This window comes from Sceloporus occidentalis, unplaced genomic scaffold, assembly GCF_023333645.1.
Source record: "Sceloporus occidentalis isolate IW3139 unplaced genomic scaffold, rSceOcc1.0.p SCAF_2, whole genome shotgun sequence".
Taxonomy (NCBI): Eukaryota; Metazoa; Chordata; class Lepidosauria; order Squamata; family Phrynosomatidae; genus Sceloporus; species Sceloporus occidentalis.
Genome location: NW_028316982.1, coordinates 72,276,638 through 72,302,387, shown reverse-complemented (window position 1 = coordinate 72,302,387; position 25,750 = coordinate 72,276,638). Strand labels below are relative to the sequence as shown.

The following is a 25,750-nucleotide window of genomic DNA, read 5'->3' as shown; positions in this document are numbered from 1 at the left end:
CATTAGTGTTAATATGCAATTTGTCTGTTTAAATAGATCTCCCTTTCATAAAAAAAAAGATTTCTTAAAAAAACTCTCCACTGTAGTGCTCCAGGCATCCCTTGATATGTGTATCAATTCAGATACACAATATTATAGCACCAGCATGAGTGGATGTGGTCTGCGATGGCACCAGACATAGTAGGTGTGAATGTAGCTGCAGCCATTCAGAAAGATGTGGGATGGAGGAAGCTTGCAAGAAAGAGCATGGACTGTGCCCCCCCCCCACACACACACACGCACTGTGCATTTCTGATGGAAACTGACAGCCAAGGGATGAATTCTGCCAGATCAAACAAGATAAAAAACCTTTTTTCCTTTTATGTGTCTCTAAATACCCCTAAACAATGCCATCACTAACCTACTATCCCTTTCACCTCCTAAATGGGTAAACAAAGAAAAAATGTAGAGTGAGAGTAGGAATCATACAACTCTAACCATTATAGCCAGTGGTTAGGACTGCAGGAAACTGAAGTCTAACAATATCTGAGAATCTGCATGACTTCCACACTTGGTTTAATCTGTTATGCTAAACTCTAGAATCCTTTAAAAAATCTTGCATGGGTTTTGTGAATTTCAAACTATCTAGAGGTAATAGAATCATAGCAGACTTTCAATACGACAGATATGACCTATATATTCGTGTACACTTTGACTTCATGTATAAGTCGAGGGCAGGTTTTGGGCCAAAATCATATATTTTCATATGACCCATGGATAAATCAAGAGTAAAACCTAGGGGCATATAACAAAAGATTGTTGAGTCTGTGGATACATAATCCGTGGATACAGAAGGCAGACTGTGTAAGAGTCCATCAGCGCTGGCTTACTGGAGTCAGCAGATGCTACCAACTGAGAGGTGGCTATGCCTCGATCAGGAAAATAATTCTAATCCATGCATTCATTGTGTGGTACTAGATGAGTCACACACTTTAAGCCTGAATTCATTATTTGGACAACAGGTATGCTGGAGGCCTCTTCAAAAAATTGCTGTAAGGGCAAACAAGATGTCCATAAAATTGTTTTTCTCCCCCAGAAATGGGTATGTATGCCAGTCATAATAGTTGGGCTGCAAGTCCACCATTGTTCATCCTTTCCACAGTTGGTTAGCGATGATTGAGTTAGAGGCCAACAACATGTGGAGGATCACATTTGCCCCATCCCTCCTTTAGATGATTAAGAGGAGCAGGCAGAGGAATATTCACACCTGATGGTCTTCTGGTCCTCTCAATAACTGTGGGTTTGAGGACGACGCTACTGATCTTTGTGTGATCCATATCTAAAAATACTATAAACGGCCATTTATTTTCATTAAACACTTGCCTCATTTACAAGTACTTCCACTTTAAAAGACATCTGTTCTTTGTTATAATTAATGCACTTTTAAACATAAGTGTTCTGTAGAAATGTTGTAAAACCAAATACAGGTATGGATAGGTATGGACTGATGGCATGCAGTATGAATTAAAACAGAATAAACTTAGAGATGATGTATGTCTAAAACCATGTGGAATATTTCAGTAGATCCAAATACAAGGACAGACAGGGCTATAGCCTGGGATATATACCAAACATATGTGAGGAGACTTCTATACAGTCAAAACACTGTACATAATTTCCTTAATATACCTAACTTATATTCAATTAGAACAATTAGGGCCTCGAAAGACCGGCGATAAACACGGACCTGGGGGCAGAGTGGGGGTGTGGTGCCCACACGATGTCATCCTCTCTGCCTTACTAGAGGGCCACTTTAAGGGAACCCCTTATAACAAACGTGTCTGCCCTTGCGGTGAAGGTTCTGTTGAGTCTCTAGAGCATGTCCTATTTTTCTGTAGTTTTTATAAGGATGAGACACTAAGGTTAATTTCACCCCTTCTGCTTAAGTTTCTAGGTAGACACATCAATTGGTACCTGGTGTACTTGATAAATGATTCTGAGAAAAGTAGAACAGAAGCAGTGGCAAAGTTCTTTCTCTCCGCTGCTAAAACCCATAAGATTATGACCCATGCATAACAAAGAGCCCTGTTTATTGTTCTCTAAATACCCATACAAATATCCACCTTGTCCCGGTGTCATAGCCTAGTATCATCTACTGTATCTGTGAATGACTTTGTATATGTATATGTGTATGTATATATGTACAGACTATGAGTATGGTATGAATATTTGTTTTATAGTGCTATTTTAACATGATTTATATATATTCTGTTGCCTAATGGCCTGTTGGTTGAAATAAAGGTATTTTGTTTGTTTGCATGCCCCAATGCTGCCATCATGCCGTGCACCCAACCACACAATGAGCATTGTCATGACACTCTTCTGGTACTGTGTCCAGTTGACATATCACCAAAGGGGCACTGAAAAGCCACACCACCACCACTATGGCACCCTTTCTGTGGTGCAAAAAAGAGCTGCATTTCGAAAGGCTAGTAGCTGCCAGGGCTCCGATCCAGCGAAGAAAGAGGTGGCTCCAGGCCGCCCTTTAGGGCTGGTCTGTTCAGCCCCTTAATTGTGCATCCTGGGAATTCTCAAACATTTAACTTCAACTGCCATGCTAACATCCCATGGGATCCTGGGATTTATAGCGTTGGGAGGGGCATTTAGAATTCTCAGCCAGAGAGCTCTAGTGCCTCCTTAGACTCCAGACTCCAGGATTGCCTTGCTAGTCAAAGTGTAATATAGTATTATAATTCTGTACTGGGAATGGGCCCATAAAGACAGACCTCTTCCTTGTAACTTTAATTACCAGCTAACTCGGGTAGAAGTTGTTAGCCCCATGATATTCTGGAATTGAGCCTCTTAGGGTTTTAAAATTCACCACCAGTTTTCTGAATTGTGCCCAGGAGGAGAGCAGTAACCAGCACAACTCTTTCAGGTCAGATGAACTGTAATCTGATTTTGGAATCACCCACATTCTCCCTATTATGTTCTGGACCAACTATAGTTTGCAAAGACTCTTCAAGGAAATAATGAAGCAAGCAGGCAGAGATTAATGGAAATGATGCACAATCCATATTTTTATCATAGAGATTTCAGTGAACATGGTTCTCCCCCCCCCCCCCCTTTCATAATTTTTGTTGGAAAATACTGTTGGGGAAATCTGATAGATATATCAAAGGCAGTAACTAATGATGAGAATAAAGCTGTTTCAATTTTCTGAATGCCAAGTACTACAGATAACATTTATAAAAATAAACACAGTTGTATTCTGAAATACTGGCAGCCTCCAAAAGTACATGCAAAGCAATTTAAAAAAAAATCAAGTGTCTTACCAATTTCAAAATGAAATGTGTTTCTAAAATAAAAGACGCTTTCTCAGAACGGCTGTCTCTTGATTATTTTCTTTCCTAGAAAGCTATACATTTAACACAGAGAAAACTTTAGTTCTGTGATTTTGTTGCATTTTCCATCTCTTTCATGAACTGATGACTTTAAAAAAAAGTAAAGGAGAGAAATCCTTCATTAGAAAGAAAATAAGTGAGTGGCATTAACTACTATAAAGTTATCTTCTTTACATATCATTTCTAAATAGTACAGATTAAACACACACACACACACATGTTTTTTCTTATTCTGTCACACTGAGACTATAGTCTGGCAAGGTAGGACTTCTATCTAAGGGACATTAACATAAGCTAATTACTGCATTTTAATATAATGCATAATGTCACACAGACAATGAGCCAGGGGTCTTCATTATGTGACAGAGTCACCTTCTCCTTATCCGTGGGCTGTGTGATGTCAAATGACTTGTGCAAACTTCTTTTGGAATGTGGCCAAGGAGGAAATAGCCTTTATGCAATATCCAAAGCATGATCAAACTCCTGAGCATCCCAGACACCATCTGGAAAACCAGACACACAGGTCAAAAAGCTTCCTTGGGGAATCTCTGAAACAACCTCTTCCATGCAGAAAGTCCCCTCTGTTGGTAGAAATGTCCCTTATTGGGGATGAAAAAGACAGTAAAGTTGAAAGAAGAAGGAAATCCGGGTACTTGAGATAGTTTGGGCCGGTGCAATTCTAGGTCAGTTCTGCAAGGTTTTAACAATATGACCTGCATAGCACTCTATTATACATTTCATATTATAAAATATTATACTTCATAGAATTTCCCTTTAGTACAGTACTAAAATGCACATATATGGGATTACAGGTTTTCATTGTGAAGCATGAGAACAGAGATAACATTTAGCCCTGGTTGAAGGTCACAAACTTTACAAAGGACTACAAATCTCAAGGTATATTCAAAGTGGTGTGTCTGTGTGTATATATGGTATTTATCCCATTAAGTAATGATATAAACCCCATTAAGTAATGAATTGCTTCATTTGAGGGTATAATTTGTTGGTTTGCTGGTGTAACTGAGATTTACCCCCACCCCCCTTCTAGTTGTTTTTCATCCTGACTATAGGCTGTTCATAGATCTGTTGTCCTCACAGAGAAAGAGTGACCTGACACATCAAACAACCATAGAGGGGGGAAAAGGCCAACCAACATGGGATTTTTCACATGTACATGAGTGAAAAGACCAGTGCATTATTGTCAGCAATAGCAGTGGGGATGGACTGAGTTTTGCACACAAGTGTAAGTGTGTGTGTGTGTATTTTGCAGGAAAAAATATTTTTAACACAACTCTTTCTGTCTACAAGATGATAGAATTTAAAGACAACAAATTAAATGCTGAACAATCTTTTAACATGCACTGGAATTTAAAAGCTACATGGAACAATTTTTTTTAACCACCCACATGAAGTTCACCAAAGAAATTGATGCCGGAGAAGATAATTACAGGTTGATGTAGAAGAAGATGATCTGTAGGCAGAATGAAATTTCGGAGTATTGACCTAGCTGGTCATATTTCCTATGTGTGATGGTATCAAGGGGGAAATACATAGAATAGGAAGGAGATGGTCTCTGCTGCATGTATCTGTTAGTTTATACACGGATATCCTGCTTCTACAAAAAAAAGTTTATTCCAGGGCAACTCATAATAATACGAACAAAAATGATGATTGGGAGGGGGGAAAGAATAGTAGCATAATATCTCTAACCCAAGTACTTTTTAGCTTACTCACCAACGAACAGCCAGCTTCAACAAAGTATTGTTGTCCATCATATTATTTGGAACAATGGGAAGTGTGGTGATATATGCTAGAAACCACACCCATCCAAAAAAAAAAAAGACTCCAAAAGCCACAAACATTACTTCAGAAACCCTAGGCTTCATCTGCACTGCAGAAATAATGCAGTTTGATGCCACTTGAACTGCCATGGCTCAGTGCTATGGAATTCTAGAATTCATAGTTTGTTGTGGCACCAGAACAATTCAACACACATAATGAAATATCTCAGAAAACGACAAATCCCATAATTCCATAGCGCTGAGCCATGGCAGTTAAAGTGGTATCAAACTGCATCATTTCTCCACTGCAGATTAGCCTCTAGAATCTGTATCCTGCTGGAATTAAATGGATGCTTATTAGATTTCCTTTGCCTGAGGCAAAAATATTACATACAGTGAGAAGGAGTATTTTTTCATAATTGGACATGAACTAAGATTAGAAAAACTAGTGTTTACAAGGAAACCTAGAATTTCCTTATGCATTTGGCCCTCTGTATTGGTGAGCTGGCCATTTGCAGATCGGAGCATCTGTGAATGGCCCTGCTGTCCTCAATGGTGGCATGTGAATGCGGCTACACCAATGCAGTCATGCACATAACACACCACATTGACTTTAACGGGAATTGGGGTCTCACAGTATTTGGCATCTGCAGAGGAGAAGAACTGACTGTACAACTTCCTCTAATTCCTCTATGATGGAGAAGGTACATACGCTGTTGTTCCAGGCACAACATGTGACCATGGAATTTCTAAAGGCTAAGAAGGCTTATGATAAAAACAGTAGCAACCGTGGAGCCTTCATACTTCTATTTCCATTAAGCTAGTTGGTAAGCAGAATAACCTTCTGGGAGGAGTCTCTTCCTTGCTTCCAAGCCCCTCTTTAGCCTATCATGAATAATCATAAGATTCTTATATTTAATCTCATACACCCAGACATGTTTATTTTATTGCTTTTTTATTTACACAGAGCACTTAGATGCTGTTAATTATGGATAAGAATGGCTTTCTTACTTCAGCTCCACAGTGATCAAGTGGCTATGATTTAAAATACATGCATTGATTTGTTAGCAGGACCCAAGGCTTTGTGAATGTTCTGCTAATTCAATCTGGAATTTGCCATTAAAGATCACGGTATGTCTTTATGCAAACTCAGAAAAATTCTCACTGCAGAACACAGCACCTTTTCATAAGAATAAATGTATGCATGGACAAATCCAATCCTTCTTATTGACTGATTGGTTGCAAGGGCAAAAAGAAATATATTTCATCAAAGTGCTAACATAAGCATTTTATATTAAACATTTTCTCTAATCTACTGGGTGAATGTGAATCACTAAAGCAACAGATGATGGTTAGATTTAAAATATGATATGGCTAACGATTCCTGAATATGTGGGAAGTGGCTCCATTAGGCTTAATAGACTTGTAAGTATATGGATTTTCTGCATATTATTTGCTTACTAACCAGTGCACAATTAAATTCATTGTTCCAGTTTAAATTTTAGTTGCCATAAAAGAATGAGTATAGGATCTGCCATCGCACAGGTCCATCTCAGCTGAAGCACAGGTATTGTGAAGACTTTGAACCATACTGTAAATAGGTCACTGCTTAATATGGTTGATTAAATTCAAGTGTCATTAGAAGGACTAATGAATTGCTTTTTTGTGTAGCATGAAATGGAAAATCTGTCCAGCTGAAGTCAGTCAGAGAATAGAAAGGATAATTTGGCAAAGATAATAGAAATTTCATGATAATTATGATATACTGCATATCAAAAGTATGGATTTATTGAATGTGGCTTAAAGTGCTAAATAAAACAGAAGAAAGGAAGGGTGAATGTTTTAATGAAACATTTTTCATCACAATACCTCCCCCTTTTAAATCTTTAAATATTTAAAGGGATGTCCTACATTAATGCAATTCCATTCATTTCAACAGAACTGCACTACTTTAACTGGTCACTTAATGACCTCTTCCTTTACCGTCTTCAGATTATTTACACCAAAAGTGCTATAGTCACTGAACATTGACCAGTGAACATTATCACTCACAGATGTTACTAGGATAGGCAAAAGTTAGAAGAAGCAGTCAGTTTGTATTGGGGAAATATGTCTCTGTTCAATTTCAAGTGTAAAATGGGTGCAATTTAACTGTGTTTGTGGCTCTCTGTAGGCCCTTTTCTATCCTGGAGAAGTATTTTTTCTCCAACATTAACCAGAAGTCATCTTAAAGATACTGGTTTGAATCCTGCTGATTAGTCCCAATTAGAATAGACTCATCAAATGAACTGTTTGAATGGTACATCAACACATAAGTAAATCCCATTGATCATTTGGTCTACATCAAGTAGGGCCAACAACAGAATTCAAGCTGCCAAATTTGCTGTCCATCCCTCACAGGGCATTTGAGGACATTCTGGAGCAATCAAACTGGAGGATAATTTTCCAAAGAAATTTGAGGGCGCACACAATACACTGGAGGCACATGCGACCATGGGCTGCACTTTCACCATCACTGCCATAGTTAGAATGGGTTTAAACACCCCAAAGGAACCATGATGTTGGATATGATGTTAAGGTTTACTTCTTTCTCTAAGAATGTCTAAGAGGAATGAAATCTGACAACAGGGGAAAATACATACATTTTCTCACAGATGTTTTTCAAAAGTATTAAAAATGAAGCCAGTATGAGATGGTATAAATCTGTGCTTCAAAAAATGAAAATGTTACAGAAAATGAAAGTTCTGTACATCCCAACTTGAGAAAATAAATAAAAGCACAGAGTTTAAAAAACCAAGCAAAAATGACATACAATTTAGTCTTCAATAAAAATTTGCATACCATTTCAGCCTTGTGGCAAAATAAAATAAAACAAAGTCATAATAACTGAGAAATATTCTACAAGAACACTGGAAGTAGCTTGGAAATAAAATATGCTGAACACATACAGAACATATTGTAAAACTAAGGCATCTAATTCAAGGACAGATGCCTAAACAATACATAGTCCAAACACAAAATTGTCTGAGCCAGAACCCTGTTAATTGTAAGCATCCTAATTACTACAACAGCTGATGTTTCAAATGAACTTAAGCCACCTTGGCTACTACACAAGTTATGCATGCTGCATTATTGTTTTCCTTTCCTTTTTCTCCCTTTAAACTACAAAATTAAACAGTGATGAATAGGGATGTATCAATTAACAACCAAGACATTTTTGTAAAACAGCCAACTGTATTCTGATGCTGAGTGGGTAGTTTCCATGTGTTCAGTGTTAAATACAGGAGTATTTAAATTGTATCTGTCCCATGAAACATCATATAGAAAATGCTTTTGTGGCAGCAGAAACATGAAAACCATTTCAGAAATAGCCATAAGTGCCCTCTAGGGCACACATTAAGTTTATATTTGAAGCTTTGCTGTCTCATCTCTGCAAAATGAAAAAAAAAAAATTCACCAGGTAAGCTGCAGAAAAATGAATACTAGATTTTTAAAACATTCATTTTAAATTACTAATTCTGAAGATGAAGGAGATGGAATACAACAAGAGGAGAAATGAATGCATTAGCCCCCTAAATAAGAATGCTGTCACCCATATAAAATTTTCCTTCATTCCCAAATTTATAGCATTCCAGTTGAGCACACAGAAATATCATTTAGGCATTCAAAATAAATGAAAAAAAGCCGTATGATAGAATCCTGCAAAACTCCAACTAGTAGTTGACAAATTTACTAAAATATCATACAGGCCTCACCTCTGAAGCAGGAACATGTGTGTGTGGAAATAAATTCTCAACTTTGATATGTGTGCCAACACTATACTGGCTTTAAGTTGTATCATCTGTCACAATTCCATAACTTACTCTAAGGAATCTGAGGAATCTGACAAGGAAGAACTTACAGATTCAGAAGAGAAACCCTACCTGGAGCCGGAACAATCAAGAGTAGACCAGAACAATTAACCTCCAACTTCAGCCACATCAGGTGGATGCTGAAGAGAGACCCTTTCCTTTGTACAAAGACAATGAGCCAAACAGGAGCAGAGGCAGAGAAATCTCATGCACGGATTTAAATATCCGATACTGAGCTATAAATCTCTCAGTAACAGAGGGGATTCCTCACTTCATACAACTGATCTGTAACCTCATGAACTCCATCTTTCTTGCATTGGGCTTTTTTGAATTCCTGGCCTTTGGACTGGCTGTGAGGTATGCAACTTGTCTTTCTACTTTCTTGGAATTTTTTTTAATGACAACTTGTTTCCCATGAATGACACTGTAACATTTGAGACCTGGTCATTTGACTAACCAGGTCTGAAATATTACAGTGTCATCCAGAAGAAACAAGCTGTTATTAAGAAAATGCCAAGCAAGTAGAAAGACAACTTGTATACCTCTTATCAGAGAACAGGTTGAGTATTCCTTATCTGAAATGCTTGGGACCAGAAGTGCTTTGAATTTTGGATTATTATTATTTTTGGACTTTGAAATATTTGCACATACATAATGAGATATCTTGGGAGATAGGACCCAAATCTAATTATGTTTCATATACACCTTTGCAGATTAGCCTGAAGGTGATTTTATAAACAATATTTTAAAATAATTTTGTGCATGAAACAAAGTTTGTGTAAAGTGAATAATCAGAAAGCAAAGCGCACCCATGTAAACAATTTTGGATTTTGGAATATTTCAGATTTTGGAATTCCAGTTAAGTGATACATTTCCTCGTTCTGATTCTCTTGCTCAATCCTACCAGAGCCTGACTTACCCCAGCACTTTCTGCTTTGAAGAATAAGCCAGCAAGCATACTGTCTGGAAGGGACAGAAGAGATGTCCCTGTGGAATGTTCTCAGACAGACTAGTCATTGGTACCAGGGTCAGAATAAGGGGCTTTGATACTTGAGAAGAACAAATTTGTATCCCCCTGCAGTCACACTTCATGTACAAAAGTTGGATGGAATGGCAGTTGAATAAAGTATCCTCCACTACAGCTGCAGACAGCAAACTATCAGGGCACACAAGTGGCACACAGCGTTAATGCCTTGGTTATCTCAGAAGTGGGAAATTTCTTCCCATCATCAGGAACTGGAACTGGAATCTTTAACCCCATCTCCCCCATCAATATTTGGTTGATGGTTCTTCTCTGCTCTTCATCTAGCCCAGATCGTTATAAATCTTCTTCTTCCACATAATGGTAGCCACAACACAGAGTCTTGGACATTTCCTCACAGACTCCAAAGGGTGCTCCAGAAATGATGTCCTAGGTAAGATTCTGTTCTCAGGACACCATCCTTCCATCATCTCACAAAAAGGAATGTGGTGAGTCACAAGAAAGTAGAAGAGGTAACTACTGTGATACTAGATACAGCAAAAAAGATAGCCACAATGTTTGTTTGGGCCATGAGACTTAAAGAGGGGATTCTGAAAGCACTGCAGAAGAAAGGTGTTTATCAGAGCCCCTGTACTTTTGAAATCTGTGTGACAGAAGAGGGGCAGCAGCACCAGGTTTTCCATTCATGGATTTCCATGTTGTGCACTGCTACCCCAGGAGCACAAAAGTTCTGTCTCTGAAAAGGTTCAGGCAGTGGAGACTCGTCGCTCCAACTTCAATCACAGTGAATCCACTCCAGGTTTTGGCCGGAACTTTACTGGAGCTATCCAGGATCCTGAAGCTGTTTTGTTAATAAGACTGAGGAACTAAGGCCCTGAACAGAGGCGGGTTACAGACCGCCACTTAGTACGTAATGAATACGTACTAGGGTTAGGAAGGGGCGGTGCCATATTTACGTATCGGACGCTGTGCATCCGCACGTGTTGTGGCGTCTATGACGTCGCGAGTCCTCCCCTGGCATTTTGGAGCTTTTTTGCTCCGTAATGGAGCCGCGCGGTTTGGCTGCAGCAGCTCCCTTACGGAGCAAACAGCGGCGGCGGCAGATCGCCGCAAAGCGACGGTTTATAACCCGCCAGAGAGACCAAAATAAAGCTGCTTTGAGTCACTTTGGAGGCATGCTGTTTAAATGACACACACATCTTAAAAGCCCAGAAGCTGCACCAAAGTTGTGCTCCAGTCCTTAGGATTGGAGTGAGGCTTTGGCACAGCTTCTGGCCTCTAAGGACGCATGCATCATTTAAACAACACATGAAGCAGCTTTATTTTGGCCTGTCTGTTCAGGCCCTAAGAAGGATTATTTAAAGTTTGACTAAAACCCAAGGCAGATTCCACTTCACAGCACTAGCCTCCCATGGGTGCAGGAGTTTTGCAAAAAAGAATGTGTGTGTGTGTCCGTGCGCACGCATGCACATGCACACACATATCTCCTGGAGAGAAACATCTAGCTTTTTACTAGTCATTCTGCATGTTTCCTTTTTTTTTGTTGGTCCCCTTGTTGCCGCAAGGTGTTTGGTTCTTGCTTTGAGGGGGATTCTGACTAAAATTCTGATGAATCTGGACTTCCCAATCCCCCAGCTGTTCCCCCTTCACTCCCATAATTACAGAGGTTATACGAAATCAGTAGTTATAATCAGAGACGTTATATGAAATCCTAAGCATGTCTGCTTTGACATAAATCTCACTGAGTTCAATGGGATCTATTGCCATGACACTGCGACTTAGCTATGCTGTTCTGTGTAGGGATTTATTTGGAATCTTATCATTGTCTACTTATGTAACTCAAGAATATAAATGCACAACTGGGGAGAAAACACAATGGAAGCACTTCAAAAAAGTATTATGTACTTTCTGAATACTAAATTATAATATTTTCAAAAGTGGGGCTATCTTGTTCAACAAATATAAACCATCAAGAAAGAATTGCTGGCACCTGGTGATATATGTGTCATTACTGCTTGCAGAAGCAAACTCCCAATACTATGGATGATATTATTTTCAGAAAACACGTTATAGTAGTTGGAGAGAAAGGGTGGTAGCAGTATCCCTTTCTTTTGTAAAGAAAGCTTTAGACTAGAAAACAACAATTTTAACATACATCCACACAGAGAAAAGAAAAGGCAGTATTTTAATACTGGTCAGCTTGAATCTCCCTGAATGGTATGTTTCTTCACAGTGTGAAACCTTTCAACAAGGGTTACTTTGGGGATCTATACAAGGGATCTGTGTATGAAAAATGAAAACCGCCTATGCTGGAGCTCTACATACCTGTGTGTCACAGGATCATTTTTAATAGAGAAGAGCTTGCATTTCAATTATAATTTGATTCCCTTCACGGTCTGTCTTGAGATTTTATGACATTTTATAGTACAATTTAATCTTTCATCATTACCAATAGATTAAAAAAGTTATCTTTGGCTCAACATACTCATAACTGTGGAGGGTAATTCTATGTCAGAATAAAATATATTCATGTCAGCTTAAGTAATGTCCAATAAATGATTTAAATTCATCTCACACAGGCTTCTTACAAAAGGAAAAGCTTTTTTAAAAAATGACATGGAGTAGCCATAGTTAACAATTATAAATGAATTCACAAAGAATTTACATACCATCAGAAAATTAATATTAATCTCACATATTAAACTATCAGAGAAATACCAGAAATATATACTGTTTTTATATCAATCTTATGTTTGTTCAGATTATGACTGCATACAAAGTGCTGTTTATTAATTTTGAATGGGCAGAAATCAGTGAAATTGCTGGAAATTATTGAATTGGATCTAGATTTTCTTATACATATGGTAGATACATTGAACTCAATGGAATTCAAGGTAGTCATATTGGTGTGATTTGCTCTAACTATAGTTTAAATGTTTTTGTTTTTCCTGTAATATGTGTTCTTACGGAGCAAAGAGAAAGAGATATTTTTCTTTGATTTCCTCCCCATTACTTTGAAAATTTTGTTTAAGTCGCCTTTTGTGAGGAGGGGGTTCACAGCTTTTATCAGATTCTCAAAGGGGTCTATGATGCCCCCAAAAAGGTTAAAAACACTGCCCTATATAATGAAAGATATGTTTGAATTAAGTGTCTGTACTGAGTATGTGACACTAAATGCTAAAAGATGGGAGCATGCAGTTTCCAAATGTGTATGCTTATGGATTAAACTGCATTTAAGTAGTTAGGAAACTTGTCCTTATTTTCATTCTGAATAGTCATAGGGGAGGGACCAATGAGGATCAAATTTTGTGATAGATGGTGAAGAGTTTAAAAACAAACAAACAAACAAAAATTGTAGGCTGCATTTCAATCCTAACAAAACTGCCTTCCAAAATGGCTATTTGCATTGTGTTGGGCTCTCATTATTACTAATAACAACATCCATGCCAGTATGAATCTTAGGCACTTTACAGACTGCCCAAAAGGGCGGTCTGCTGGCGTTGGTGTTTTCTGCACGAAGGAGCAGCAGCGGACAAACCGCGCGGCTCCTCCGCGCAGCAAAAAGAAGCCGCAAAAAGTGGCTTCTTTTTGCGGCGCCATTATGATGCCGCAAAGCACCATTGGTGCACTTGCAGCGTCATAATGGTGCCGAGACATGCGGATGCTAAGCGTCCGCTACGTCAAAATGGCGGCGCCCATGTAGAATGGGTGCCGCCATTTTTTACGTGCTCAGAACATACTAGGGTTAGGGGCGTCCAGAAAGGACGCCCCTTCCTAACCCTAGTACGTGCCGAGCCCATACTTTTTGACGGTGTGGAACCCACCTTAGTTTTGGGAAGAAATATTTTCAATGGGGTCATCAGCATCATCATCATCATCATTATCATCCTATTGAATTAATATATCTCCTGTCTCCCAATATGAGAGCGAAGTTTACAATATAACATACAATATAATATAGCTAAAACAATATATAGTAAATAGGGTTTTGAAAAACAAATAAGAATCCTGTAAATACATTAATTTAAAATGGTTAGAAGCACATGTAAAACACAATAAAGATAAAAGTACAGCAGATACTATTAAAAGATCATTGTGCCACAATCATGTACTTCCTATGTAGGAGAGAAAGCCCTACCCCAAAGATCTTAAAATCTGGGCAGTCTTTCAGATAGACTGTACCAGTACAGGGCTTGATATGTCACAGCAAATACTTCAAATCGTGCCAATGAAGCTGCTGCAAAAATCTATAATCAGAGCAGGGGAGTGAAGAGTTCTTTCCCCTAAATGAGTAATTTAACTTAGCCTTCCCATCTCTGCAGCACCTGGTCATGTGTGTCTCTCCTGTCTGCTTTTCCTTCCTTTCCAACATCTCCTCTTCCCTTCTTTCTTCCCTATATGTGTCTTTCCATCCATTCACATCCTATTATTCTTGCCTCTTCCTCCTCTGCTCCTCCTTTCTTTGGTTATTTTTCTGTTTCTACTGTTACTCTGGAGCAACACAACAGCTTAGCCAAAAGTAACCAATGAGCCTTCACCTTCCTTGCTGCTCTGTGACATTAAAGTGCTTCCATCATTCACTTGCAAAGGTTTAATATGAGTATTAATACTAAGGACATTGTACTTCATAGTATATAGTACTTAGTTTAGTGTAGCTACACAATTAAATACATCCAGCTTGTATATTTTGTCTGTTATCTGGTTGTTTTTGATATCTGATAGCTAAATATTCTTTGAATTCCCCATAATTGCTGCATCCTTTTTGCAACATACAACATAAATTGTGAAATGTCAGATGTCAAGTTTCTATTATTACTTTAAATGTACGCCTTACATATTTGCCACAAAACAGTTTAACATCAAAAATCTAATCAACACAGTTATGTAGAAACTTGTAGCTGCTAAAATTTATTTGACAGAGGCCCTGGGGGCATGCCTCTTATTCTTACACTTTACCTCATCGCAAGATAATTATTTTTTATGCCAGCCTCAATTCACAACTCAGTGAAGGACTAAAAATGATATAAATATTTTATACAGCATTTTTGTGTCAGTTATTGCCTACCTCCCCCTGAAACAATATGACCATGAGCTCCTACTGCAGCTCAAATGAGATGAAGCTAATCACAATTTAAATTATATCACACCGTTACTGTTCAAGAAAGCGTTTACTTAAAGACTAAGTGAGGTGAGGGAGAAAGTGTACTATGTTTAATGAAACAGGCTTTGGTATCTGTAGCCTCCAAAAGCAGTAACAATTTTTGCTTAGTAGTTCACACTTTTTAAATATGTACTCATTTAGGCATCTGCAAGAAACACCTGAAGGTTGAATCTGATCCTCTCCCTGGATATTTCCTTCCTTTGCTGAGAAGTGAGAAAGGGACACACAGAACAACAACACTTTCATTCCTTATTATTCCCATATTCTAAACAGAATAGAATAATCAGTGGGAAAGTAATAACTAAATAACTCTCTTGACCCCTCCTCTCTGTCTAGCTATCGTCCGATTTCTCTTCTCCCCTTTCTTTCTAAGGTTTTGGGTTGTTTATTCTCGCTGTCTTGAGTTTCTTGAAGCCAACTCCATCCTCGATCCCTTTCAGTCTGGTTTCTGCCCAAGGCATTCCACAGAGACAGCTCTCACTAAGATCTCCAATGACCTTTTACAGGCCAAGGCTAATGGCCTTTATTCTGTTCTCATCCTTCTTGATCTGTCTGCAGCCTTTGACACCGTTGATCACTGTCTTCTAGTGGATATACTTTCTGACCTTGGGTTCTCAGACTCTGTTCTCGACTGGTTTAGATCTTACTTGTCTGGCAGATCTTTTGCAGTGGTTGCAGGAGGTCAGACTTCATCTCCTGTTCCCTTATCTGTTGGAGTTCCCCAGGGCTCTGTTCAGGGTCCCCTTCTGTTTTCTCTCTACACACTGTCCTCAGGTAAACTCATTAGCTCTTTTGGTTTTTCCTACCATCTGTATGCCAATGATACCCAGTTGTATCTTTCCACCCCCGACCTTTCTCCAAGGCTTGAACAGCAAGTTTCATCATGTCTCACAGCTGTCTCGCAGAGGATGCGCCATCGGCGTTTGAAGCTCAACATGTCTTTCCTCCTAAGCCCACCCTTCAACACTCCTTTTCTGTCTCTGTGGACAACATTTCTATTCAACCAGTCCAGCAAGCCCGCAGTCTTGGTTTTATCTTTGATTCTTCTCTGTCATGTATCCCTCAGATCCAGACTACAGCCAAGGCTTGTAGATTCTTTTTATACAATATTGCCAAAATCCGACCATATCTCTCCGCCTCTACTGCCAAGATCCTGGTTCATGCCCTAGCAGTCTCACGACTTGATTACTGTAACGTCCTCCTGGCTGGGCTTGCTCTCTCTCACTTCCGTCCTTTAATTTCTGTCCAGCATTCAGCTGCACGCTTTATCACATCCGTCCACCGCTCTGACCACATCTCTCCTGTGTTGGCATCCCTTCACTGGCTCCCACTCCCTTTCCGCATTCAGTATAAGCTCCTGCTGTCAACGTTTAAAGCCCTCCATGGGCTGGCCCCTCCCTACTTATCAGACCTTATTTCCCCTCACCTTCCCACTAGGGCTCTCTGTTCTGGTAGTCAAGGTCTGCTGTCCCAGCCCAGGATTTCCTCTGCCCCATCTAGGATTCGCCCCTTTTCACTTGCTGCCCCTCACTCCTGGAACCTTCTTCCCCCACGAGCAAGAGCCATCACTTCCTTAACCAGCTTCAAAACAGAGCTGAAGACCATCCTGTTCAGAGAAGCATTCCCAGGCATTGCATAATTGTCACTTGCTATTTGATGTGCTTTTGTTGCCTGTTTTATTGAATCATTTCCTGTATTGCTATGTATTTTATATGTATTATCTTACTAGACAGGCCCCTTCCCCACCACCACTCCCTTCTCCTTCTGTGTCGTGTCTTTTTAGATTGTAAGTCTGAGGGCAGGGAACCGTCCAATTAAAAAGATTGTATGTACACCTCTGTGTAAATTTACAGTACTTTATAAATAAAGGTTAATAATAATAATAATAATAATAATAATAATAATAATAACTAAAGTTTTTTGTGGGTTTTTTGGGCTATGTGGCCATGTTCTACAAGAGTTTCTTCCTGACGTTTCGCCAGCATCTGTGGCGATGCCAGTTTAGAGGATACTGAACTGGAGATGTTTTTTTTTTTTTTTTACAGGGATAAACAGAGATTGGTGGTGTTTAGTCATTACAAAGAAGGAGTACAATCATTACAAACAGTAGAGCCAATACCTTTCCAAATGAGAGTGCCCTTTCTATCTATGTTCTTTTTTATGAGGAACAGGAGGAAGAAGAAAAAGATGAAGATATGATTATGAAGTTGTTGTTAATAATTGCACATAATTTATAGTACTTTCAAGTGTTCAAAGCACAATATGAGAGTATGTACAATAATCATGTTAAGGCAGAGGAAGGCAACTTCAGCAGGTTTGGATGCTAATTTCAGCTTCCCAGATCCTGCGATTGGATACTGCACTAAATTTGGACAGTGTGCTAGCAAATGGAAGTTACAAAAAACAGTTCTGGTTTCTCTCAACCACATTTATGTGCTAATACAAGGTGCATACTTCTAGCATGCTTTGTTTGCATGTGGAAACGCATGTGTTTTAGCACTTAAGTGCAGAAATTTAAGGGCCACAAATAGCCCATTTACTGTGTAGCATCCCTGTTGCTGTGGAAAATATTTGGCCCTATATTGCATGCTGGGACTCCAAAGTAGGTTGTCTACTGGAGAAAGGACAAGTTGATTTTTGGACTACAGCTCCCAGAATCCCAAGCCAGCAGGGCAATGGCCATGCTGTTTGGGGATTCTTGGAGGTGTACATGAATGCCAACAACATCAACATTTTAAATGTTCTCAAGTGTATATACATCAATTCTACAGGCATTTCTTTTTTCGTTTTTCTTTTTGGAAGAACAAGTTGCAGAAATACAACAAAAAGCAATTCGGGGAAAAATGATGATAGTTCCAGTGTTCTGTTCAAGGAATGTAGAAAGACTTGACTGTATAAAAATAAACTGTGCAAATTGTACCTGAGAATTGCTAAAGATTACAGGCAGCTTTCAAGATTTGCTGCCTATGGCAGATGGAGAGATTTTCTGGCACACATCTATTACAGTACTAGCAGGCAGTTATAAAATGATATGGGAAGTATCTGTTGATGAAAGGCCCTAATTATATAATACTAGCTGAAACCCCCAGAGTTGTGCTAAATCTATACACTAGTTGAAATATATTCCAGACCTAGCCTAGGTTGTTCAACTGACAAATGTTATAGTCAGTTACACTCATCCTCAGATGTGTCTCAGTGGCTCAATGGAATTCAATGCAAATGACCTTTCTTTAACCATACCTTGTGTATAGAATTATAGAGCCAGTCAGTTCAACATATAGACTGTATTGAAAGAAGAAAAGGAAACCTTTTTTTTTCTATTTCAGGAACTTTTACAATAATAACACAGTGCACAAAATTATATATTCATCTTTATGACTTTAACAACAAAAAGCACAGATTGCAGGCTTGATCCCATCAGAATGTGGAGCGGATAATTGGGTTCAGGTATGTGAGTAAAAGAATATTGTCTCAGAGACAAAAGATAGCAAAGAAACATAATAGTATACAAGGTACTGTACAGTATGCAAGGTACAGTCTCCAAGGCACACAGAACAGTGGAATTATATCACAGGATATCTAATTCCTGTTTTGGGTCAGAGAGGCAATAAGGGATTGCTCTGTTTTCATGTCAGTAATTAGCAGTGAAGATTTTACAAAGAAATACTGAACTGGCTCTGAATGTTTTCCTCTGAATAACTTTCAATTATCTGTTATGTTATCTGTCATACCCAAGCTAAACAAGGAATGAAAGAACTTAATGTTGAAAGGCAGTCTTCATGAAAGTGCATGACAAATCCAATACTGTACACCTGAGAGGGAATGGATCACGGATATGGGGGGGGGGGGGGCAGTGTGGCATCGTTTAATATATTAACAACTGAAAACCTCATCACCCTTCATGCCAGCTCTCTTCTCTGTTAACAGGGCCTCCTCAAAATAAAAGAAAGGGCAAAAACTACATTTAGATTTCTTAATCCCATAAACCATAGTTTGGAAAATCAGGAGAAAGCCACTTATTAATAAATTTGCCCTCCCCTTCTTTTCCTGGCTTGATAACATACCTTCTAGTTTGATCCAAACATTTCTGAACCAGGAAAAAAAATCAGACTTAGATTTTAATATAATTTGTTTAATGTTTTAAAAACTAAGGCAGGGTACAGACCGCCCAAAAAGGGCGGTCTGCCAGTGCCTTGTTTTGCCGCTTCCTCGTGCGGCAAAAAGAACCTGCAAAAAGTGGGTTCTTTCTGTGGAGCCCTTGTGACACTGCAGTACGCCAAGGGGGGTGCGACGTGCGGACGCTAAGCGTCCATCACATCAAAGTGGCGGCACCTGTGTGTACAGGGCACCACCATTTTGACACCCTCATCACGTGCTAGGGGTGAGGCACATATGGGCGGTGTGCCCTCGGCCAACCCCTAGCACGTGACGAGGGCGCGCTATAGGCCCATCTGTCCAGGGCCTAAAGCTCCAATGATTTCTCTTTAGATGCATTCTGTTTTATGTTGTGACCACCCTGGGCTAGCATTTTGAGAAAGATGGGAGATAAAAATAGATAATTGTTTAACATTATGTTGGGCCTATCACTCATCCTTGTTGATCTGTGACTGCCCTGGTGGCGCAGAAGAGCCCTGGTGGCGCAGTGGTTAAATGCCTGTACTGCAGCCACTCACTCAAAACCACAAGGTTGCAAGTTCAAGACCAGCAAAAGGGCTCATGCTTGACTCAGGCTTGCATCCTTCCGAGGTCACTAAAATGAGTACCCAGATTGTTGGGGGCAAATTAGCTTACAGTTGTAAACTGATTAGACACTGCTTAGGCAGTATGAAGTGGTATATAAATGACGCTTGTTTGTTTTGTTTTTATGTTGTACTTCTTAACTGTGTTTATTGCTACCCATGATCAAGCATTCTAGCCTTGTTTTAACCAAGTTCTCATATTATGTATTATAAATCAGTGTACCAACAGCCGTAGACTGGTGCTCAGGGCAGGAGGGCACATGCAGCAGTCATGGCACACAGTGAAGGAAAGTGTTGCACTTTCCCAAGTGTGAATAACATGAAGCTGGACCAATTAGAGAGAAACAACACACTGTTATCAATGGGAACTGGCTTTATTCCCATTTATTCTTTATTCTGTCAGAAATGATGCTTTCTCAATGCAAACAGTCCATAAGGCATCCTGAGTAATGGCTCAGGACTTATATCATATTGGCCCAACTCTTTGGAGGCTTTGCTTTTGTTTAATTGGTTGCTCTCTTGTAGTATATGCTCATGTACAAATTACTTTGGTGTTTAATGCTGGCACAGCAAAAATTGGGATATACATTTTAGTACAACCTCCCCTCCCAAACAACTTAGCTGCGGGGGAGGGACATAATGGAAATTAATGACTGGTCAAATACACTAGTATTTAAAAACAGTTCCAGAGTTTTAATTGGATACTGCACGATTTATAAATTTTTGCTTTTGAAACAGACTATGAATTAAAACTACTAGGGAGAACACTGAAATACTAGAGTTGATAAACAAGACTTATTAGGCTATTCTGAAAAAGAGAAATGAAATTAACAGTTCCAAATACTATTTTCTGAAGCACACTGTAATTAAGAGCCAGACACCAGAAACCTGGTTTCCCTCTCATTCTCTTAATATTTTCCTTTTTATGCTATTCAGTTTATATCAGTCTGCTTATTTAACAACTCAATCTCATGGACAATTAAACAATACCCACAGAGGTATACAAATGTCCAACCCAATCAGTTCCACCTTATTAAACTTCTTTCATTGTTTGTTGCATCCGGAACAATACAACTGTAAAACAGTCCTCTGGTCACAGCTGCCTTTATGAATTCATCTGACAGTGAAAACTACCTAGTAACAGAGTTTATTAAAAGGTGCAAAAAATGAATATATGCAAGTTGCTTTTAATATTCTGAAACTCTGTTACTAACAGCACTACATAGTACCACTTGTTTTGTGTTTTTTCTTACTGTGGCTTTAGAATTATGAAATACCAGAAAGTAAATGGAAGGCCATTCCATAGATATTTACCATGGAAGGAAGATGGGATATAAATAAACATATAATAATAGTAATACTAATACTACTAATAATACATTTTATTATTTTATTATTATTTAATTTTACATAAATTACTTTTTTTTTTAAAAAAAAATGCTCTTTCATAAAGGTTTTAAGTGGAAGTTTTGTTCCTCCATTTTGAACCCAGAGTCTTTAAAATTCTATGAAAAATTAATAATTGGTTTTCCAAGAATAGATTAAGAAAGATTAAAGACTTGTCAAGGTAAGCTGTGATCCCCAAGATGGTTATCGCTTAGAAATACATCTTATTGTCCTCATCATTCATTTTAATCTATGTATATATTTTTAATCATTTTGCATTTTCACACATAAAGTAAATTACATGAGTTTAAATTAAGGGTGAAAGCCAACAATCTCCACACCACTGACAGAAGAGATCTCCCTTCCCCCTGCAGCCCCTGTGTACTCTCAAAATGTCCCCTACAAGACAAGAGAACCTTACAAATAGATCTTAGCAAGGGGAAACCAGAAATAGAGAGGGAAAGTAGGTACTAAGTCATATGCCGAGTGAACGATGCCACAGATTGATCTGAAATTTGAGGATGACCTGCTCAGATTTAAAGAACAAGATAAGAAATGGCCTATTTATAGGACTGTGAAAGCTGATGTCAAGTATTATCTGATATATACATATAGTCCTCCTCCCACTATCCTTTTAAGGGTTAAATATTATTTGGCAATATTTATGTTTCTACAGTATCAGGGGCTGGTTTAAAATTAAAATTTAGAATTTTAGAGATTTGTAATTTTAGACATGTGTAATTGTTTATTTTAGGCTTGCCATTTTAAGTATTTGTGACTTTTTACTTTAATTGTTCTTGGTAAGATTGTTAGTTCTTATTAGGTGGAGTACATAGCAAATAAATAAATATTTCCCACAAAAGCAAATTAGTGGCAACAATGACAGAAATTACTGACTTTGGCATTCAATGTGAATTCCCAGATATGTCATGGCCAAGTCTGCAATTGTACCCTGGTGTCCGTTAGGGTGTAACTATGGGCCCAAAAGACAGGCCAAAATAAAGCTGCTTCAGGCCACTTTGGAGGTATGCTTTTTAAATGATGCATGCATCCTAAGAGGCAGGAAGCTGCACCAAAGCCATGATCCAGTCTTAAAGACTGGAGCACAGCTTTGGCGTGGCTTCTGGCCTTTTAGGACGCATGCATCATTTAAACAGCATACCTCCAAAGTGGCCCAAAGCAGCTTTATTTTGGCCTGTCTGTTCAGACCCTATTTTATTTGGAAAATGAAAAGCACTCAGCTACCTGAATTTCCCTTGGAATCAATGTCAAGGCAGTCCACTTTAAGTTTTTGTTTAAAGGCACAGCATAGAGCAATCAAGAAGCATAATTAAATTTTCTGAAGTAATGTAAAAAACAGATGTAGATAACGATACGAGTTTTGACAGAGAAACAATGAAAAAAAAATCCTTAAATTTCTTAACAGGAAATATCATTGACATGAAAGGGTTATTTTATTGCACATATAATAAAAGTATGGAAAGAATATTCAAAATATTTGAAAAATGGTCAAATACTGAACAATTGTATTTTGCATGCAACGATTGCATTGTAATATATTGCATTTCAATTAAAACAAGCTCATCAATTGGTGATGACATAGAAATGACGAGACAGGTTTATGGACAAATATGGAATGTAATTATTTGCATTTTAATATGGGTTCACAATTATCATCCCTTCTAAATAGAACATCTGTAACAAATATCATAAACCCATACCTTATAGAACTTATTACAATAGAGAATAAATATAGGAGGGTTATAGCTCCAGTATCATTTCCAGTTGGTCTTTTGGGCTACATTCCTTGTTTGAGGAAGCTGGAACAGAACTGGACAGAATGTGCCATATATAAAGTCAAAGATTTTCTTTAAAGAACTATTCATTTAACTGATGACTAGATACGTTCTGTATGGGGTGATTTTGAAAAGTCCCAAAATACAATACTTCAAGAACATATTTTTGAAAAAGGAATAGAACATATAGAGAATCTCTCCACCCCTCTCAGACCATCACTTGATAAAAAAAGATTAGTGAGCTGCTGATACAAATACAAGGCGTTTTATCCAATATATCCCAAATATACAATGCTGTTCTTGGCTATCAAAACAAGACTCTACAAAGAGTGCAAACTGATTGGGAAACAGTCTTAGGGGTGAAACAGACTTCCCTGAAGGGGAGGCTTCAGGCTGCCTCCACCGAAGCCAGATTGGGGCCGTGGCAAGCATATGCCATGGCCCCAATCTGCCTTGAAGTCAGCCAAAAAAAGAAGCAGCAAAGATCCGCTCCATTTTTGGCTGGTAAAAAGGCAGCTTTTCTCACCACACTGCAGTTTAAAGCCTTCTGTAAGCTGCTCCAGTGACAGGTGGTGTATAAACCGGAGCCACACCACTGGAGTGTCTTGAAGCTGCCCATGTCGAAACAGTTGGGTGGCTTCAAGATGTCTTGGGGGGTGCTGCATCTAAAAGCCATGCCCCCACACCACCTGGAAGGCAGCTTTACCTGGCCATCTGTTTTGGCCCTTAGATAGCTAAGTCTGCCTGGTGTTCAGACACAGGCGCTTCCCCCACCTTTTAGGGATGTTTGGAAGATGTTTTAGCAGCAATGGAGCCAGGTATGAAAATCTTCTATGTTACAGAATTTTAAGGGTAATTTTACTTGTGAGGGAAATTAATGCTATGATCTTAGATGCTGCAGTCTTTTGTATCTCCTTTTGTGTGGATGGGAATGCATGTTATATATTTCCAGTCTGCAGACCACCATCTTGTTTTCCATATTTGTTGGCATATTTTAGTTAACATTGGATTTGATACTGTTTGTGTGAATTGTATCAGTTCAATAGGAAGGGAAGCTGGGAGGAGGAGAGGCAACATTTTATAAACAGTTGAAAAAGAGGCATGACAGAGAATCACAGCAGTAAAATAACTCATCTTGCTTCAGCAGCATAGAAGCAGTAGAGTGAGGGGGACAGCCTTATTAAGTTTCCAGCTATAAATGTATGTGAATTACTCATATCCACTAACTATTCCGAATTGGTGGGGGCAATCCCAATTCATTTTGTTTAGGTATTCTGGCTGTTTCTGGTACTGGCAAAGAGACACTTAAAATCAATATCTCTTCAGCTTTACACTGCATTTAAGTCCAAAAGCTAAGAAATTTCAGCCTCTGGAAAATGTTCATTGCAGTTGTTAAATCACTAGGACAGAATGTAGTTTTGAGCTTTTCCACATTTTGATTTATTTTCTGCATTTATTAATCATCACTGTAGTTAAAAAAAATCTGCGTTATTCTTTTGTACGTATGACTTGGTCTCTTTTTGACTACATCCAAATGTGGCTGATAAAGTCTGAGGGTATCAGCCCAGTTAAAAAAGCTACCTTCAACATTTATTATGATCTGAAAACATACTTTCATTACTTTGACCAAATCTATTAAGATACAAATATCAGGAAGTACTCAAGATTGTGCCATAACTACAATCAAATGGGTAGATAACAGTCTTATATTAATGATCTTTGCCACAAAAGGTTTTACACAACAAATGAGTGATTGGAAAGTCTCTAGTATAATTCCCATCCTTTCTGATTGAACATACAGTTTTGGCAGGTCATGTCTTTTTGCAGCGTGGACCTCTAAGCGACGGTAAATGAACCTATTAGAGAAAAATCATTTTTCAAAGTGACTGCCAACATTAATGCTTTGTTTCAGTAATAATCACAAATCGGCTGTGACATATTTGGGCTATTTAAATGTAGGTTAATAATAGACTTTCATCCAAGAGCATTATACACCATAACATTTGTAATTTTTGCTCTCCAACCAAAAAAGCCATGACAAGCAAAATTTTCAGCTAAGTGTTCAGTTTCATCTCAGAATTTCCCCAGAGACTATATGTACTGATCCCAGGTTTCAAACGATAGTCAGGTGTCCTTGCTATCTGTCCCTGCTTTGATAACCTTATGAGCTGGAAAGGCAGCTGTAATAAAAGGTCATATTAATTGATGTTTATGAAACAATAAGTGCTTTAAAAGATTAGTAACTGCTGATTATCTTTAAGAGAAATATTATAATTCCAGCTATAATGTGCAAGTGCTTAAAGGTCTAGGCTGCTGCTAATGCTAAAAATAGGAAGTATAACTGAGTCCCTTTAATTTTCACTGCATGGCAGGCTTTTATGGTAGACTACCAATGAAACTGAAATAGTTAGACTTGTACCCTTAGAGACATTGGTAAGAGTAATTCAGCCTCACAATTTATAGCTTATTTTTATATAATATCTTCCTAGTATAATTTTATAGATTTAAAACTAGGTAGATTTTAGAATGGTGTAACAAGAGACACCAAAATAAATGAATGGCTACAATTATGACCAAAGTTACAGTCGAAATGGCCAATTTCATTAACTGAAAAAGTGAATAATAAGTACTTTTGAATTGCTGAGTAAATTTAAAAGCCTAAAATTCTAAA

The 25,750-nt window shown here is 38.4% G+C and overlaps 1 protein-coding gene across 4 annotated transcripts in view; it reads right to left on the bottom strand.

Moving 5' to 3' along the window:
- Nucleotides 1–25,750, bottom strand: part of ATRNL1 (attractin like 1) — a 686,837-nt gene that overhangs the window by 262,879 nt on the left and 398,208 nt on the right. The window contains exon 27 of one of the 4 annotated variants that reach the window (XM_089509987.1): nt 24,855–24,935. The exons of the other annotated variants lie outside the window; for them this stretch is intronic. Coding sequence (XP_089366113.1) covers nt 24,891–24,935 — 45 coding nt within the window. The 3' untranslated portion in view covers nt 24,855–24,890. Of the gene's footprint in view, nt 1–24,854; nt 24,936–25,750 lie in introns of those variants that run through there. 4 annotated transcript variants of the gene reach the window in all.